General features: G+C 60.0%; 1 protein-coding gene across 1 annotated transcript in view; it reads left to right on the top strand.

The window, feature by feature from the left end:
- Window positions 1–1,502: 1,502 nt before the first annotated feature.
- Window positions 1,503–19,061, top strand: part of LOC129149989 (putative protein FAM47C) — a 39,663-nt gene continuing 22,104 nt past the window's right edge. Inside the window, exon 1 of the mRNA XM_054719947.1 lies at window positions 1,503–2,293. Within this exon, the coding sequence (XP_054575922.1) occupies window positions 1,503–2,293 (791 nt within the window). The remainder of the gene's footprint in view (window positions 2,294–19,061) is intronic.

Here is a 19,061-nt window from a genome sequence, read left to right as displayed (position 1 = left end):
GAAACGGTGCGGGTTACCTACGCCCGTGGCTGTGTGCTGGCCCCATCCGGACAGGATTTCTAACCAAACCATGTGAGTAAGGGTTTGGGAGGGAATTTAAGGCATTTGGGGGGGAGAGAAGCGGAGGCGCAGACCTGAGGGGCTGGGTTCCCGAGGAAAGGACAGCAGGGAACAGCGTCACCTCCCCCCGGTCACCCTGGCCTGGGGACACTCGGCCCTGCAGCCCGTGTCTGAGGGGCTCCGGAGGTACCGACCCCCGCCCCTTTGCCTGCAGGGTGGGGGACGTCCCTCCCTCACGGGAGGCCCTCAAAGGCAGCCCCTGCCAGGGCATTGGGGGAGGTAATGGAATGTCCGAGCACACGGAGAAGCTGACGTTTTTACTTTGTATTCCGATGGCCCTCGAATGAAGGTACGGCCCCACCCCCGGCTTCCAGCACATCACACACCTGTCCCCTGGGCTCCCTGCGGCCACACGTTCAGTCTCCGCCGAAGGGTGGCTTCCCTGCACACGACTCCGCCTGAGCCTGGGTCGTCTTGTCTGCGGGACGTTGGTTGTTAGGCTCGGTCCACGTCTGACGTGCTTGCCTGTTTGCCCACGTACACCCGCATCCCGGACATGAAGTCCCGCGGCCCCGAGCGGACGGCGTCTGACCGCCCTCAGGAGCGGCGGGCCTGTTAGCGAGAGGACAGCGGCGGCTCCTTCCCCTCCCTGGAGGACGGGCCTCGGGAGGCAGGGCCCGGCTCTGTAGGAACCGGGAGTGTGGACAGGAGCGCAGAGGACTCTTCCCTTGTTGCCATGGGTTCCACATAGAAATCATTCCCCCAAACGTCAGCGGTGTCTCACAGCGCTAACCCCTTGCTCAGCGATAACATGCATTTTCGAGGGAGCATTAAGCACACTGCCTTCCCCGGCTGGAACAGGCCGCCCAGATCTCCTTATCTCCCCGGGGACATCTGGGCGGCTCTCCTCCCCCCACTCCCGGGAGGCCGGCGGGATACAGCGGCCGCTTAGCCGAGGGCGGTTTCAAAGAGGTTTTCTTTTAAAGTTGCACTGGGACCTCCTAAGCCTTTCCCTCGTTTGTCTCGGTATTTCTGGATTACTGCCGTTTCGGAAATTCCATTTTCTGTTACACTCTCCACACACGTGACTTAGCGATTCCAGCGGGGCGTCCGTCCAACAGCGAGCCGTGGGCGAGGCCGAAGCAGAGCGGGAGGCAGTGGTCATGAACAGGGGGGAGGGGGGAGAGGGGGGAAAGGGGGGTCCTGGAAGCCGGCCCATGCCCCAGCTCCTCTGGCAGCACTTTTTTTTTATTCCTAAACGTCCTTCGCAGCTCTTACAGTGAGCAGATGAGGTCATTGGCGTTCGTTTATAATTTTGTCTAACTACATGCTTATAGAATGCTGGAGTCATCGAAAGCTGTACTCTTTCTGAGTCAAAACATTTCTCCCCGTAAACCTGAGCTGCGTGCACACAGTAATAATGCTTCTCAGCGTGAAACAGCATGGAGCCGCCTGGAACAGCATGGAGCCGCCTGGAACAGCATGGAGCCGCCTGGAACAGCACAGAGCCGCCTGGAACAGCATGGAGCCGCCTGGAACAGCATGGAGCCGCCTGGAACAGCACGGAGCCGCCTGGAACAGCACGGAGCCGCCTGGAACAGCATGGAGCCGCCTGGAACAGCACGGAGCCATATGGAACAGCATGGAGCCGCCTGGAACAGCATGGAGCCGCCTGGAACAGCATGGAGCCGCCTGGAACAGCACGGAGCCGCCTGGAACAGCATGGAGCCGCCTGGAACAGCACGGAGCCGCCTGGAACAGCACGGAGCCATATGGAACAGCACGGAGCCGCCTGGAACAGCACGGAGCCGCCTGGAACAGCATGGAGCCGCCTGGAACAGCATGGAGCCGCCTGGAACAGCACGGAGCCATATGGAACAGCACGGAGCCGCCTGGAACAGCATGGAGCCGCCTGGAACAGCACGGAGCCGCCTGGAACAGCACGGAGCCATATGGAACAGCACGGAGCCGCCTGGAACAGCATGGAGCCGCCTGGAACAGCATGGAGCCGCCTGGAACAGCATGGAGCCGCCTGGAACAGCACAGAGCCGCCTGGAACAGCACGGAGCCATATGGAACAGCATGGAGCCGCCTGGAACAGCATGGAGCCGCCTGGAACAGCACGGAGCCGCCTGGAACAGCACGGAGCCATATGGAACAGCATGGAGCCGCCTGGAACAGCATGGAGCCGCCTGGAACAGCACAGAGCCATATGGAACAGCATGGCCATATTGTGGTGGCCATCTTGTGTCCACATGGGGGCAGGATCTTTGACCACATGGAGGCAACTATCTTGATCTTGTGGGTTGGAGTGATGGTCAAGCTGCATATTACTCTTTTATTAGATAGGATAGAGGCCTGGTGCACTGGTGGGGGCCAGCTGGTTTGCCCTGAAGGTTGTCCCGGATCAGGGTGGGGGTTCCCTTGAGGCATGGGGCGGCCTGGGCGAGGGGCCTGTGGTGGTTTGCAGGCCGGCCTCGCCCCCTGGCAACCCAAGCAAAGGCCCTGGTATCTGGGATATATTTATCTTCTACTATTGAAACTTTGTAGCCTGGAGCAAAGCCAAGCCTTCTGCTCGCTCCATGGCAGCAGCTATTTCTGTTTGGATTTGTTTACCTTCTATAATTGAAACCTTGTAGCCTGGAGCGGAGGCCTGGGCAGGCCAGGGCAGGTGGAAAGCTTGGCTTCCTCTGTTGCTGGGGGCAACCCTAGCCTGCTCTCCACAGCTCCGGGGCTGCCACCATTTTGGGGGGGGATTTAACTTCTATAATTGAAACTTTGTATCCTTGAGTGGAGGCCTTGGCCGGCCAGGTGTGTAGAAAACTTGGCTTCCTCCATTGCTGGGGAAACCCAGGCCTCCCTCCTGTTCTCTGTGGTGGCAGCCATCTTGGTTGGGGTTAATTTGTATACTTGTTCTGATTCCCCTCTGTCCCTGGGTGAGGAAGGGGGTCCCTGGGTGAGGAAGGGGGTCCCTGGGTGAGAAGGGGGTCCCTGGGTGAGGAAGGGGGTCCCTGGGTGAGAAGGGGGTCCCTGGGTGGGGAAGGGGTCCCTGGGTGAGAAGGGGTCCCTGGGTGGGGATGGGGGATCCCTGGGTGGGGAAGGGGTCCCTGGGTGGGGAAGGGGGATCCCTGGGTGGGGAAGGGGTCCCTGGGTGGGGAAGGGGTCCCTGGGTGGGGAAGGGGGTCCCTGGGTGGGGAAGGGGTCCCTGGGTGGGGAAGGGGGTCCCTGGGTAAGAATGGGGTCCCTGGGTGGGGAAGGGGTCCCTGGGTGAGGAAGGGGGTCCCTGGGTGATAAGGGGGTCCCTGGGTGGGGAAGGGGTCCCTGGGTGGGGAAGGGGTCCCTGGGTGGGGAAGGGGGTCCCTGGGTGGGGAAGGGGGTCCCTGGGTGGGGAATGGGGTCCCTAGGTGGGGAAGGGGGTCCCTGGGTGGGAAAGGGGTCCCTGGGTGGGGAAGGGGGTCCCTGGGTGGGGAATGGGGTCCCTAGGTGGGGAAGGGGGTCCCTGGGTGGGGAAGGGGTCCCTGGGTGAGAAGGGGTCCCTGGGTGGGGAAGGGGGTCCCTGGGTGGGGAAGGGGGTCCCTGGGTGGGGAAGGGGTCCCTGGGTGGGGAAGGGGTCCCTGGGTGAGAAGGGGTCCCTGGGTGGGGAAGGGGGTCCCTGGGTGGGGAAGGGGGTCCCTGGGTGGGGATGGGGTCCCTGGGTGGGGAAGGGGTCCCTGGGTGGGGAAGGGGGTCCCTGGGTGGGGAAGGGGGTCCCTGGGTGGGGAAGGGGGATCCCTGGGTGGGGAAGGGGTCCCTGGGTGAGGAAGGGGATCCCTGGGTGGGGAAGGGGTCCCTGTGTGGGGAAGGGGGTCCCTGGGTGGGAAGGGGTCCGTGGGTGGGGAAGGGGGTCCCTGGGTGAGGAAGGGGGTCCCTGGGTGGGGAAGGGGGTCCCTGGGTGGGGAAGGGGTCCCTGGGTGAGGAAGGGGGTCCCTGGGTGGGGAAGGGGTCCCTGGGTGAGGAAGGGGGTCCCTGGGTGGGGAAGGGGTCCCTGGGTGGGGAAGGGGGTCCCTGGGTGGGGAAGGGGTCCCTGGGTGGGGAAGGGATCCCTGGGTGGGGAAGGGGTCCCTGGGTGGGGAGGGGTCCCTGGGTGAGAAGGGGTCCCTGGGTGGGGAAGGGGTCCCTGGGTGAGGAAGGGATCCCTGGGTGGGGAAGGGGTCCCTGGGTGGGGAAGGGGTCCCTGGGTGAGGAAGGGGGTCCCTGGGTGAGGAAGGGGGTCCCTGGGTGGGGAAGGGGGATCCCTAGGTGGGGAAGGGGTCCCTGTGTGGGGAAGGGGTCCCTGGGTGGGGAAGGGGTCCCTGGGTGGGGAAGGGGTCCCTGGGTGGGGAAGGGGATCCCTAGGTGGGGAAGGGGGTCCCTGGGTGGGGAAGGGGTCCCTGAGTGGGGAAGGGGTCCCTGGGTGAGGAAGGGGATCCCTAGGTGGGGAAGGGGGTCCCTGGGTGGGGAAGGGGTCCCTGGGTGAGGAAGGGGATCCCTCGGTGGGGAAGGGGGTCCCTGGGTGGGGAAGGGGTCCCTGGGTGGGGAAGGGGGTCCCTGGGTAAGAATGGGGTCCCTGGGTGGGGAAGGGGTCCCTGGGTGAGGAAGGGGTCCCTGGGTGGGGAAGGGGATCCCTGGGTGGGGAAGGGGATCCCTGGGTGGGGAAGGGGTCCCTGGGTGGGGAAGGGGTCCCTGGGTGGGGAAGGGGTCCCTGGGTGAGGAAGGGGTCCCTGGGTGGGGAAGGGGGTCCCTGGGTGGGGAAGGGGTCCCTAGATGGGGAAGGGGGTCCCTGGGTGGGGAAGGGGTCCCTGGGTGGGGAAGGGGGTCCCTGGGTGGGGAAGGGGGTCCCTGGGTGAGGAAGGGGGTCCCTGGGTGGGGAAGGGGGTCCCTGGGTGGGGAAGGGGTCCCTGGGTGGGGAAGGGGGTCCCTGGGTGGGGAAGGGGTCCCTAGATGGGGAAGGGGGTCCCTGGGTGGGGAAGGGGTCCCTGGGTGGGGAAGGGGGTCCCTGGGTGGGGAAGGGGGTCCCTGGGTGAGGAAGGGGGTCCCTGGGTGAGAAGGGGTCCGTGGGTGGGAAGGGGTCCCTGGGTGGGGAAGGGGGTCCCTGGGTGGGGAAGGGGTCCCTGGGTGAGGAAGGGGGTCCCTGGGTGGGGAAGGGGTCCCTGGGTGGGGAAGGGGTCCCTGGGTGGGGAAGGGGGTCCCTGGGTGGGGAAGGGGTCCCTGGGTGAGGAAGGGGGTCCCTAGGTGGGGAAGGGGGTCCCTCGGTGAGGAAGGGGGTCCCTGTGTGGGGAAGGGGTCCCTGGGTGGGGAAGGGGTCCCTGGGTGAGGAAGGGGGTCCGTGGGTGGGAAGGGGTCCCTGGGTGGGGAAGGGGTCCCTGGGTGTCAGGGCAGCGGATTGCCTGGTGTCCTCCCTGCACAGAACATTCACGCTGTGAGTCGCATCTTCTGAGCTCCTGTCTGCTGTGAGGCGGGGTTACGTCCAGTATTTCCTGATGCGTCCCTTGGGGTGCAAGTACCCGTGTCCGTGGGTTTCCTGGGGGAGGTGGGGTGCTGCTGGGCTCTGTGCCTTCTGTGTGAGCCGCCACCGGGAGCTGCAGGGCGCTTCGTGGTGAGGAGGCCCGATGGAGGGTCCCTGCGGTGCCTTCGCCTCTGAGGGTCTGCGATTCGGGCTGGAATTAGGGGTGAAGCAATGGAACAAGGGCCAGCACGCGGCCAGCGGGGACTCCGCGTGTCCCGGGGCCTGTCCGTCCCTGTGGCAATTCGCATGCTGCCCGGCTGCGTGTGTCTGAGGAGACGTTAGCCCCCCATGAATCTCTGAACCCCCCTAACTGACAGCATTAAAGACGCAGCATTCACGGCGGCTGTCAGGCCGCAGAGCCGCGTTTTATTTCACTAAATTATACTTCCATCCACTTGACCAATTGTGATTTAGAGCGGCTAAAAGCCAGGAAAATTACCCTTCTATCAAACTTTACGATGAAAAATAACATGGCTTAATCTTCACAAATAAAACGTGTCACGAGCCACAGCGTAACCTTTCCATGTGATATTTGAAAGAACAAAGATGCCATGTTAACACGGCGTGTTGGCAAACAGTGGTTCTGTAAGAACAAAACAGGAACGCCCCTTTCAGTCCCCCCCCTCCTGAGCCCCACCTGCCTCGGGGTCCGGGAGGCCCCGGCCCCCCCGGGCTCTCTGTCCGGCTCCCCGTGCGGGCGGCCCTTCCTTAGCTCTCGGTCTGGGACCAGGGAGCAGGTCCCTGAGAGCATCCGTGGGCTAGTCCTTTCTCCTTTCCCTTCCCCGCCGCTCGAGGAACCTTCTGGACCCCCGTTCCCTACTCTGCTGGACCCCCGGGCAAAATAGAGCCCAATAAATCCCACCGACTCCCACCCCCTCCTCTGCCCCTCACGAAGGAGTGAGATGCCCCTCACAGCAGGAGGAAGCCAGAGCGATGAAAAAGTCCCTCCCTCCCGTAGCCCGAGGCCAGAAGTGCTGACTTCCCACCCAGGCACCCCCTTCAGGAACCGCTCCACTCCCAGCTGCGAGCCCGAGTGGCCGCTGAGCCAGCTGCACCTCGCTGGGCTGTGAAGGGGAGGCAGGGCCGCATTCCCTGGGTGACTGACTCTCCACCTCCACCGGGCTCTGAGTGCGAGGGCCTGTCTGGAACGTCAAAATGAGCCAGGGACCCCTTTCTCACCCAGGGACCCCTTCCTCCAATCCTGCCGTGTTCACCCCGGCCTCTGCTCCGCGGCTCCAATCCTGCCGTGTTCACACGCAGCCCGAAGGCCCCGACACCCCCTGTGCGGCCCGATCCAGCCAGCCCCCCACGCTGGCCGACACCCCCTGTGTGGCCCGATGCAGCCAGCCCCCCACGCTGGCCCACACCCCCTGTGTGGCCTGATGCAGCCAGCCCCCCACGCTGCCCCGACATCCCCTGTGCGGCCCGATCCAGCCAGCCCCCCACGCTGTCCGACACCCCCTGTGTGGCCTGATGCAGCCAGCCCCCCACGCTGGCCGACACCCCCTGTGTGGCCTGATGCAGCCAGCCCCCCACGCTGGCCGACACCCCCTGTGTGGCCTGATGCAGCCAGCCCCCGACGCTGGCCAACCTCCGGGGGCGGTGGGTGCCTGGCAGCGAGAGAAGGCAGGGCCCTGGGGGACGCTGGGGCTCGGTCGCTGCTCAGGCAGGAGCGGTGTCCCCACAAGAGCTGTGTGGGAGCCCCCCTCCCAGAGCCCCCTCAGTCCCTGGTGGAGACCAGGGCTCCAGAGAAGTGAGGGCGCCCGGCTGAGTCCGCGTTCCACTGGCACCGCTGGGGGCTCAGGAGCAAAGAGCTGCCTTCCGGGTACCGCCTGGAGGTCTTTCCAAAACACACAGAGGCCTCCCAGCAGCGCCCTCTCGCCCTCGGCCAGCACTCCCTGCGGGCGGCGCCCCCCCAGTGGAAGTTCAGCCAGCAGGCGGGAGGAAGCAGAGGGGGACGCGGCTGCGCGTGGAGGTTTTCCGTGAACAGCTCCGGGTAAACCGCGCCGCTCCGTCAGTGATGTCAGTGATGTGACGCCGAGAGAGGAGAGGAGAGCAGGGGGGTGAGCAGACCCCGTGCAGAGGCCCCGCGGGGGATGGGAGGACTGCCCCCGCCTCCGTCACCTGAGTCCGGGGATGTCATGGAACTCACCTGGGTCAGAGGCAGGCGGCTGCTCTGACAGATGCCGATTTGAAAAAACTGGCTCAGCTCCTGTAACTTTAGCCTCGTAAACCGTTCAGTAGGCCGGTGATTGTGTGGGGCGCTTTTTCATTTCTGGGATTGTTAACGGGTTTTTATTCATTTTAGAGAGAGGGGAGGGGAGAGAGAGATAGAAACACCAATTGGCTGCCTCCTGCATGCCCCCCGCCCCCCGGCTGGGCATCGAGCCCACCACCCAGGCATGTGCCCTGACTGGGAACCGAACCGTAACCAACTGGTGGACGGGTCAATGCTCAACCACTGAGCACTCTGGCGGGCTGGGATCTTTCTTGAAATTGTGGGTGTTAAACGTGTTATAAGCACAGTCACGTGACCAATGGCTTCGTTGCCTCTATGATAAGGTGACCAGATCGTCCCGCTTTTGGCGGGACAAAACCGATTTTTAACAATTTGTCCCGCGTCCCACAGCGTTTTTAAAAAGTCCCTATTTATCTTTCCAAAAATAGGGACTTTTTTAAAACACCGTGGGACGCGGGACAAATTGTTAAAAATCGGTTGTGTCCCGCCAAAAGCGGGACGATCTGGTCACCTTACTCTATGAGCAAGTGGTAGGACCTCTTCCCAGCAAACATTCCGGCAACCCTTCCCCCCAGAGGCGGTGTAAGAGGTTTGAAAAGTTAGTGTGAAAGTCTTATCTTACCCCCGCCCCCCCAAAACACCACTCGCTCGCTTCTAACATGACGTTATTCTCAGAGGAAAATGCACCCACAAACACAGCAACTGTGGTGATCAGAACGCAGCCCCCAAATTCACGCACTGGAAGAGGGAGTTCAAACAGGGACATTTTCCTTCTCTTTGGCCAAAGTAAATCAATGCCGGGGCTTCTCACGTGTGCGCTCCCAGGGGCGGCTGGCTGTGCGGGGCGGCGATCACCCACGCTGGGTGTGCGGAGCGGCAGACGCAGAGCCGTGCAGACCCGGCCGGCCTGGAGGTCGGCAGCAGGCGCCCGGGGCAGCTGCCCGGAGCGGCACAGGCCCAGGACCTGCCTCTGTGACCTTTAACCCCTGGGGTCACTGGGAGAGTAGGCGCTGAGCTAGACCTGCTCTATTGGACGACTTGTTCTAATTCTATTCGTTAGTACCACGGGTTAGCGTTTACAAGGGAACACGTATAGGCAGCTACTAACGCGGGCTTCCCGCCTCCTTCGGACCGTGTTGTGCCACAGGAAGTGTGAGGCGTCGGTACAGGAAACGCATCACTGACCCCTAAGTCTCCTCACGGCAGCTGCCCCGGCGGCCTCTCGTCTGGGGCTGTGGTTGGATCCACCCGAGAACCCAGGCGCCAGAGGCACGTCTCCAGCCCCGTCTGCCCACAGCTTTCCTGGGCGTTTAAACTGGCTTTTCAAATTTCGTGTCCCTCAGATTTTCACTCCAGAATCCTACGTGGAAGGGCAGGAAAAAGGTCTTTTTCTTTTCCTTGCTGTGGCCTTCCACAATTTATGAGAAGCCCCTGGCAGTGAAACCCCAAGATGGTTGGCCCCTCTGGTTCCAACAGCCCCTCTGTCCAAACTGCAAGATGAGCTACTCTCAAGGCTGCATTCCTGCATCCCCCTCCTCCCTGCTGTTTCCAGGACTCAGGCATGTGCCCTGACCCCTCACACCACGGAGCCTCCAGGTAGGAGGACCTGACCTTCCCAATCCCTTTCAACCCAGGCCTCCCCCTTTTCGAGTTCTCTGTAACTTTTGCGCTAAGCGTGATTCAGGCTGGGGAGGAGCACTGATAGGACACCTCCTTAGGACATCTGCAGACTAACTTGGACAACCCCGGTATCTGCTCAACCACAGCGGAATTCCCCTCCCTCCCTTGCTGCTTAGCAACAGACTCTGTCAAAGAGCAGGCTGCTCTTTGCTCCCCGTCCGGTATTAACTAGCAATACACCAGCCCTTTCCCTCCGGGGAAAGTAAAATAAATGCCCTCCCTCCATCTACCTTCTCTCAGTCGTGAATTCTTCCACAGCCAGCCTCGCCCGCCAAACCCTAACACTGTGTCCACTGCCTGCTTGACATGTTGCTTGGATAGAGCTTTGCTCCAATTCCTGGGTTTGCTGATATCTCTGTAAAATTAATATTTGGCCAGCCCATCTTCCCCCAACCCTTGCCCCCTGCGCTCAGTAGCCCCCCTCCTGGAACCCAACAGTGGCTATTTTTGTTTTTAAAGAGCTGCAGCCGTCTTAAACAAAACTGCTTTGAAAAGACCGGAATCCCACTTCAGATGACAGGACATGGGCGTCTCCATGGTTATTGTCTTTATTGGGTAATAACGTTGCTTCACACTCAAACCCTGTTTTCCTGGGCCAGGCGAGCCCCTGGGTCTCCCTGCGCCTCGGGGACTCGGGTTAGACACTCCGCCACGATTCGAGCAGCAGGAACACGGAGCGCTCCCCGGAAATGACATGGAAAGGGCAAACAAGACTGGTTTTCTGGAGACAGGGAGTGGGCCAGCCGGGTCAGTTTCCAAATGTCTCTGCGAAAAACAGAAGCAGTCCCCGCCGCGTCCACCTGACGATGGAGCGAGGAGCGGCGGAGCTTTGCTCCCACTCCCCGGTTTCCTCCCTGGTCACTCGGACGCGGCTCCACAGACGCCTCGCTGGGCCTCGTTAGGAACTCGCTGTTGTCCGCTGTGCGAGCGTGAGCACCGGCCGTGGGGCAGGAGAGACGTGAAGCTTCTCTCTTACACAATCTTAGAAGCAAAGGTCAGTGGGGAGCGCTTTTCCTAATGGCGCTCTGAGCGGAGGGTGGTAATTTTGTCCACATTAAGGGAACGAACGGGAGGCGGGAGCCTTCGGGGAGCTGAGCTCATTAGCGCCTCCAAGGCCGAAACGCCAGTCACCTGGTCACGTCTCCCTGACCTTCCCGAGATCCGGGTCCTTTCAACAGTCAGGTTAGAGCCACAGCCACGGAGACACGCAATGACGTCGCAGTTCCTTGTTAGGGGACAGGTCGAGTGTTACCCATTTTATCTGTGCGGTTGTCTTTAAAGCCATTGTTTTAAGCCAAAGCCAATTCAGAGTGTTAACATAAAAACATTCAAACCTGTAAAGAATTTTGTGAGTTTATTTGAGCCAAATTGTAGACAACTGCCGGGAAGCAGTGTCTCAGCGGACTGGGATAGTGCTCTGGAGAACGGCGGTTTTTCATCTATTTTTTTTTTAATATATTTTATTGATTTTTTACAGAGAGGAAGGGAGAGGGATAGAGAGTCAGGAACATCATTGAGAGAGAAACATCCATCAGCTGCCTCCTGCACACCCCCGACTGGGGATGTGCCCGCAACCAAGGTACATGCCCTTGACCGGAATCGAACCCGGGACTCTTCAGTCCGCAGGCCGATGCTCTCTCCACTGAGCCAAACCGGTCAGGGCTGTTAACAAAAAAAAAAACCATTGAAACCTGTAAAGAATTTTAGTGAGTTTATTTGAGCCAAACTGTCGACATATGCCGGGAAGCAGAACCTCAATGAATTGAGATAATGCTCCGAAGAATGGCGGGTTACATCTGTATTTATACATTGCCATCAAAGGAGGGACATAGGTGGGCTACATGAAATCCATTGGTGACGGATTAAGGAGGTGGGATAAAGTCAAACAGTGGGAAACCCCTGGGATTGGCTAAAAAGTAAAATGATGGACACATACTTAGGTGGGTGCAGGAACAATTAACATGATAATGAAGGAATTTGAGGCATCTGTCCTGGCGCCCACCACATTTGGTTGTGCCCCAGGGGCTCCAGCGAAAGAGGAAGTTACAAGTTACCCAGACATCTCACAGATATGTTATCTTAGAGGCAAAAAGGCAGATGGGCTCAGGAAAGATCTAAGTTGATCTTCGTCAGGGAAAATATCGGCCTAGGACATGACTGCCCACTATAACCTGTTTGTAGTTCAATATTTAATTTTCAGACCATCTTTTGTGGTGACTTTAGGTCTCTGAGTTTGCAAGACTGCCACGCAGGCCTCCCCTGAGCTTGTCAGGCCAGCAGGTGGCTTCTTTCCTTCACACGGTTCTCTGCTGTAGAGCCTAAGACCATCGGAAAGCACAGATATTTACATGACGATTCATAACAGTAGCAACATTACAGTTGTGAAGTAGCAACGAAAACAATTTTATGGTTGGGGGTCACCACAACACGAGGAACTGTGTTAGGAAGGTTGAGAACCACTGATCTGGAGGCAGGAGAGGCCGGGAGGGGAGGCTGCCTGGGGAAGGAACGCATCCGTGAGGACGGGCCGCTCCAAGCCACCCGGATGTTCATCTTCCCGGAGGAGGGGCAGCGCCCGCTGAGCGCTGAAGCTTGGAACGGAGACCAGGCAGGGAGGGGGGGGGACACCGGCCAATGAGGAGAAAGCCGGGGGACATAAAGGGAGGAAGGGCATGGACAGCAGCTGCGAGCTCCGATAAACCCGAGACCACGCGGCTCACTGGGTCCCCACCTGGGGACCTCTCCCCGGGCGGGAGTTTGAGCACGCCTGCAGTAAGTGTTCACACTTTTGCTTAAAATCTTTTAGCCCACGGTTTTCGTTCCTCAAACTTCATGGGACAAGCACCCAGAAGGGGACTCCAGCTCGCCGTGCGGGGAACAGGTGGCGCGGGACCTGCTCACCGTATTGTGTGCCCACCAACCACGTCGGATCTGCTCTGTCACCCTGTGCTTGACCCCTTGACTGAAGCATTGTAACCTCATCCACATCATCTCATCCACATCATCTCCTCACCATCATCTCACCCACATCATCTCATCGCCTGATGACTAAGGACAATAGCTGATGTCCATTCCCAGCCCCTTCCCCTTTATAGTCCTGTCCCCTGCACCTGCTGGGAGGCAGGATTTGATGCCTGTAAGCGCCCTGTCTTCTTGGTGGGCTGGCCTCCTCAGTAAACGCCTTATAGGATGCAACCCTGCCTTCGTGACTGGACACAGCGACAGGCAGCCCGAGCCCACCTGGGGGTTCCCGGGAACAATGAGAGCAGCTGCCAGGCCCTGGGTCCCTCACGTCCGCTGTGGAGACTGCTCCTGTGCCCGTGGCCTGGCCCGGGCCGACCAGGAACCCCACACCCTGTGCACGTGCTCCTGGAGGTGGCCCTTCGTGCTTTGAGTCAAGGAGCCTCCTGGGTGGGTGACACGCAGAAGCTGCTGTCAATCAAATATGTACAAATATACTTTCTGATTGTACCGAGAGAAGTCAACAAGGTATCAATTATCCAAATCTCTTTCTTTTGTACAGAAATTCAGCCCTTCCATCAAACCTTCCACGGTGGTTTGGCTTCGATATCTCCAAAAAATCAGTTTTCTTCTAATTAAGGCGATAATGATAGCTTTCCTCTGAGATACGTTCTTAATGAGCAAACTAATTTACGCATTCACGCTGCCCGCAGGCCTCTTTTCCCGGATAAACGCAATTACCTGGCCTCTGGTACCCGTCTCTCTCTTTAATTTACCATTTGATTCCCATGTAATTTAATACTAAACATTGCTTTGGCTGGCAGAAATATTTAAAATGAATTTGTATTGATTAGCCTGCTTCTCTGATAAGCAAACTTTAATTCAGTTTCAGAATGGTAGGAGAATAAAACCCCACCTCGAAGTCACTGTATTTTGCCCTGGCAGATCTGTTTATTGTATTGTGTGCGTTTTGGTTGAGCACCTTTCCAATGCACCGAAAGGTCTCGGGTTCATTTCCCGGTCTCGGGTTCGGTTCCCAGTCAGGGCACATACTCAGGTTTCGGGTTCGATCCACAGTCGGGGTGTGTACAGGAGTCAACCAATCGATCGATGTTCCTCTCTCACATCGATGTGTCTCTCTCTCCCCCTCTCTCTTCCTCTCTCTGAAATCAATAAGAATATTTATTTAAAAAAGAGAATGAAATCTATGGGAAATATTTTGCAAATGTGAAGCTCCACAGAAATGCTAAATCCTTCAGCAGACACCGTCAACCTGTCTCAGGGATCTCATGGATCCTCAGGACGCGTCAGCCCTCCCCTCGCCAACCCCAGCGGCTCTTCCGTCCACAAGAAGAAAGCGCCTCCTCCCCGCTCCCTCTGCTCCGACCCTGGCCTGGGCCTCCACAGGGCCCCCCCACAGCGCCCTCCGGGGGAACCCGCCATCGGCCATCCCACTCGGAATCACAGAGCGCGGAGCTGTTCCCGGCTGGGCTCCGGCACCCACAGACAGGGCCGCCCCCGGAGAACGGAATGGCAGACACACAGGTTTGAAATTATCCAGTAACCAATTAAAAAAGAAAACGGGACCAATAACTCTAATAATATTGTTGGTTAAGCTAATTTGTCCAGAAATAATCATTCCATTGTGTACCCAGTCGCCACGCACTGATGAGCTCTTTTACACGATAGTTTGCACTGAACGTTCTGAATTCAGGGTGCGTCTTACACCTACACGGAAATAACAAAAAGCAGCATCTCCACCCCGGCAGGCAAACCGTTCTTTAATTACGCATCACAGCGTGGAGGGAGGCCGGGGTCATGTCTCCAGAAACGAAACGCGGGCACCACAACCTCCGCGTGATTAAAATGCTAAGGAGGCGGGCGCGGGCTCCCACCACATAAATCAGGCTGCCCTTGACGCGCTCACCTCTTGGGATGACGGCGAAGGGAGAGAGCAGAGCCGCCTAATGGTGTGTGACAGGCAAGCGCATACATCTCAGCCTTCGCAAAACCGAAGTGAAAATCAGGAATCCTTCCTGTTTCAAAAGGTCATGCTGCTTAAAAGGTCAACTTTAAACGGGAAAAGAGAGAGAGGAAGAAGAAAGACACAAAAAAACTTTAAACTTTCAATACAAAGGAGCGAGAGCTAGATACCCGTAGCTCTAGGTCTGGCATCCCACTTAGGTCAGTCTGCATCGTGGTATCTAGATGGAGACGCATCTGGATGGAGGTAATCTGCATAGACATCTAAACCCGGGGGAACCAAAGAACTTACATACTTACTAGAGGCCCGGTGCACACGATTCGTGTACTGAGGGGGCGGGCAGTTCCTCAGCCCAGCCTGCACCCTCTCACAGTCCGGGAGCCCTGGGGGATGTCCAACTGACAACTTAGGCCCACTCCCCATTGGACATCTGGCAGTCGGACATCCTTAGTGCTGCGGAGGTGGGAGAGGCTCCCACCATCACCACTGCACTCGCCAGCCGTGAGCCTGGCTTCTGGCTGAGCGGCGCTCCCCCTGTAGGATCGCACTGACCCCCAGGGGGCAGCTCCTGCAGTGAGCATCTGCCCTCTGGTGGTCAGTGCGCATCATGGCGACCAGTCGTGCTGCCATTTGGTCGATTTGCATATTAGCCTTTTACTACATAGGATATACATAGCCCATGGACATGGGACTAGGAGGAAGGGGAGGAGGGGGAGGAGGGAGGGAATGGGAGATATCTGTAATACTATCAACAATAAAAAATGTATTTAAAAAATAAAAATAAATAAACCTAGGTAGATATAGAGATGATGATAGGTAGGTAGGTGTAGATAGATGATAGATATATAGATGATAGATAGATAGAGATAGGTGATGGAGACTAGAGGTCTACACAGATGTGGACATCAATAGCTATCTCGCTGGCAGGGCCGGAGGGCGGGGGGGAGCTGCACAAAGGAGAAGGGACCCTTCCCAGTCTGCCTCCAAATGCGTTCGGCCCGAAGACTGAAGGCCCCGCGTTCGACTCCCTCAGCCAGGACCTGGGCGTCGCGCTGGGCCCCGGGCACGGGGATTTCCCACCCGAACTGAAGGGTCTGCAGGGTCTGAGCGGACAGGGCTGCAGGGTGGACAGAACCATCCTATCCTGTCGCTGGTGCTCATGGTAAGGCCCGGGCCAACCGCGGCGTCTCCCAGGGAGGCCAGCACGGACTGACCGCGGCGTCTCACAGGGAGGCCAGCACGGACTGACCGCGGCGTCTCACAGGGAGGCCAGCACGGACTGACCGCGTGTCTCACAGGGAGGCCAGCACGGACTGACCGCGGCGTCTCACAGGGAGGCCAGCACGGACTGACCGCGGCGTCTCACAGGGAGGCCAGCACGGACTGACCGCGGCGTCTCACAGGGAGGCCAGCACGGACTGACCGCGGCGTCTCACAGGGAGGCCAGCACGGACTGACCGCGGCGTCTCACAGGGAGGCCAGCACGGACTGACCGCGGCGTCTCACAGGGAGGCCAGCACGGACTGACCGCGGCTTCTCACAGGGAGGCCAGCACGGACTGACCACGCGTCTCCCAGGGAGGCCAGCACGCACTGACCGCGGCGTCTCCCAGGGAGGCCAGCACGGACTGACCACACGTCTCACAGGGAGGCCAGCACGGACTGACCACACGTCTCACAGGGAGGCCAGCACGGACTGACCGCGGAGTCTCCCAGGGAGGCCAGCACGGACTGACCGCGGCGTCTCCCAGGGAGGCCAACACGGACTGACCGCGGCGTCTCACAGGGAGGCCAGCACGGACTGACCACGTGTCTCACAGGGAGGCCAGCACGGACTGACCGCGGCGTCTCACAGGGAGGCCAGCACGGACTGACCGTGGCGTCTCACAGGGAGGCCAGCACGGACTGACCGCGGCGTCTCACAGGGAGGCCAGCACGGACTGACCGCGGCATCTCACAGGGAGGCCAGCACGCACTGACCGCGGCGTCTCACAGGGAGGCCAGCACGGACTGACTGCGGCGTCTCACAGGGAGGCCAGCACGGACTGACCGCGGCGTCTCACAGGGAGGCCAGCACGGACTGACCACGCGTCTCACAGGGAGGCCAGCACGGACTGACTGCGGCGTCTCACAGGGAGGCCAGCACAGACTGACTGCGGCGTCTCACAGGGAGGCCAGCACAGACTGACCGCGGCGTCTCACAGGGAGGCCAGCACGGACTGACTGCGGCGTCTCACAGGGAGGCCAGCACAGACTGACCGCGGCGTCTCACAGGGAGGCCAGCACGGACTGACCGCGGCGTCTCACAGGGAGGCCAGCACGGACTGACCACGCATCTCACAGGGAGGCCAGCACGGACTGACCGTGGCGTCTCACAGGGAGGCCAGCACGGACTGACCGCGGCGTCTCACAGGGAGGCCAGCACGGACTGACCACGCATCTCACAGGGAGGCCAGCACGGACTGACCACGCATCTCACACGGAGGTCAGCGTGATGAAGGTGCACAGAGTCCTGCGAAGGCGGTGCCTCTGGGAGGGCGCGGCCTCCTCCCCGGAGTTTCTGTCCCATCGACAGACACAGATGCCGCCCCTCCCCCGCCTCCCTGGCGTACGCGTTACAGGGAACGGCGCCCTTTCCGTTCGGAAGAGGGAACATCACTTGGTGCGCACAGTCAGCTTCTGTTCTGATGGAGAGCCTCCTCTGAGCTGGCAGGGAACTGCCCCACCCCCACCCCCGCCTTCCGACGCTCTGCCCAGGCTCTCCGAGCTCCCTCGCGGTACCTGCTTCGGAGCCAGGTTTGCAGAACTATTACTTTTTCTCTCTACAACAAAGCACTATTGCCAAGGGCTTATCTTTTTCTCAAATTCATCAGTTCTGACCCTGAACACTTCTGTGCCATGACAGCCCCAGGCACCAACGCTGCAGAAGCCGCCCCCCGACCAGTGCAGGGCCTGCGTGCCCGGGGCCACCCGCAGCCCACGCAGCGTTCCCCCCACTGACCGTGCGGCATGGACCGGGTCTGTGCGGCGACGGCTGTGCCCTCCGCGGCCTCGGTCGCCGTTTCTCGCCAGTCCGTCTCTCCGGGGAAGGGGGCAGGCTGTCTGAGACTCCGTGGGCGCTCTGACCCGAGACTGGACTTGCCCATGTTTCTTCATCACGGTGACGGGCTCTCCGCTCACGGGCCCTAATCGATAACAAGCGCCATCACTTACTTATAAGCTCGTGCGGGATTCCCCTGGAGCACTTAGAGGGCCCGCGTGCAGATCGGGAAAGACGGATGGCCGCACTCACGTGTGGAGACGAACTGTCCGTCTGCTAAATGGAAGCTGTGAGGTCCCGGAGAACAGCCTCCCGTCTCCAAACCGAGGTCGGCCCGGCTCTCTCCATCAGGCGCCTTCTCTTTCCTGCATTTGTTGACCTCAGAGAGGAAGGGGGAGGGAGGGAGAGAGAAACATCAATGCAGAGAGAGAGTCCCGGATGGGCTGCTCCTGCACGCCCCCTGCTGGGATCGCGCCCGCCACTGGGCGTGTCCCTGATGGGAATGGCACTGTGGCCCCTGGTTGTAGGTCTAGGCTCAGCCTGCACCCTGAGGTCCCTCCCATGGTAACGCCAGGGTCTGCCTTCACTGCAGCCAATCAGGAGCAGGACAGAGCACGGACGGCCCAACGGGACGTGTCTCGTGAGCTGGGCTTGGACGTGGCGTGAATCCCCGAGACCACATCCCATCGGCCGGCTCGGCCTGCGGCGTCACCCGGGGGCCAGGGGAGCAGCCCCTCTGAGCCGCCCCAGGCACGGACACCGGAACAAGAATCCCGCGTGGACCATGAGTCCCTCGGCCCGGTCTCCCCTCTCCCCCGGGCGCCGCCATCCGTGTCGCTGAATACTTTCATTCGGAATGTTTAACGGTTGGTAGACAGGCCAGGAACTTAGCTGAGGATTCCCAAGAGTATATCCGGGAAGACAGGAACGATCGGAGCGCAAACGATTTTGAAAAAGAAGAATAAAGTGGGACGAAGGAGTAAACCAGCTGCTGTGTTTCAGGTCGTATCGCTCAGGAGCTACGCGGATCCGACTGTGGTGTCCACCGAGGAGCCAGCCCGCAGGTCAAGGGGGCAGAACGGAGACGCACAGACACATCCGCACAGACAGGCCGTGGTTTTCCTCCCACGTGACGAAGTGACCGATGGAGGAGAGATCACCCTTCCCGCACTCCCCTCGAACGAGGCTGGGACAGGGGACGGCTCCGGACCGCGTCTGCGTGCCCTCGCCTCGGCCTCAGCCTTACACGCGGTTAAACCAACGCGGATCACCGATTTCGCTGCAAAATGTCACCCCACAAACTTGGCGGGGGGGGGACCTAGGACCTAGGAGTCCGACAAAGTGTTCTTAGCCTGGACACCGAGAGCCCAGCTGATTAAGGAAAAACGACAGTGAACCTCACAAGGTCGGATGCCTTTCCTCTCCGAAGCCCTGGGCACAGGCGAAGCCCCGTCACAGACGGGGGGACGTTCGCCAGCCGCCGCCTGACCGGGGACGAGCCCCAGCGCCCAGGGCGTGCACGCGTCGCCAACCAGAGAGGCTGCTGTGGACGCTAAGAGGCGCGGGCGCAGCCT

Source organism: Eptesicus fuscus, chromosome 8, assembly GCF_027574615.1.
Source record: "Eptesicus fuscus isolate TK198812 chromosome 8, DD_ASM_mEF_20220401, whole genome shotgun sequence".
Taxonomy (NCBI): domain Eukaryota; kingdom Metazoa; phylum Chordata; class Mammalia; order Chiroptera; family Vespertilionidae; genus Eptesicus; species Eptesicus fuscus.
Note: the sequence above shows the minus strand (reverse complement) of the source record. Positions and strands in the feature narration are given on the sequence as shown.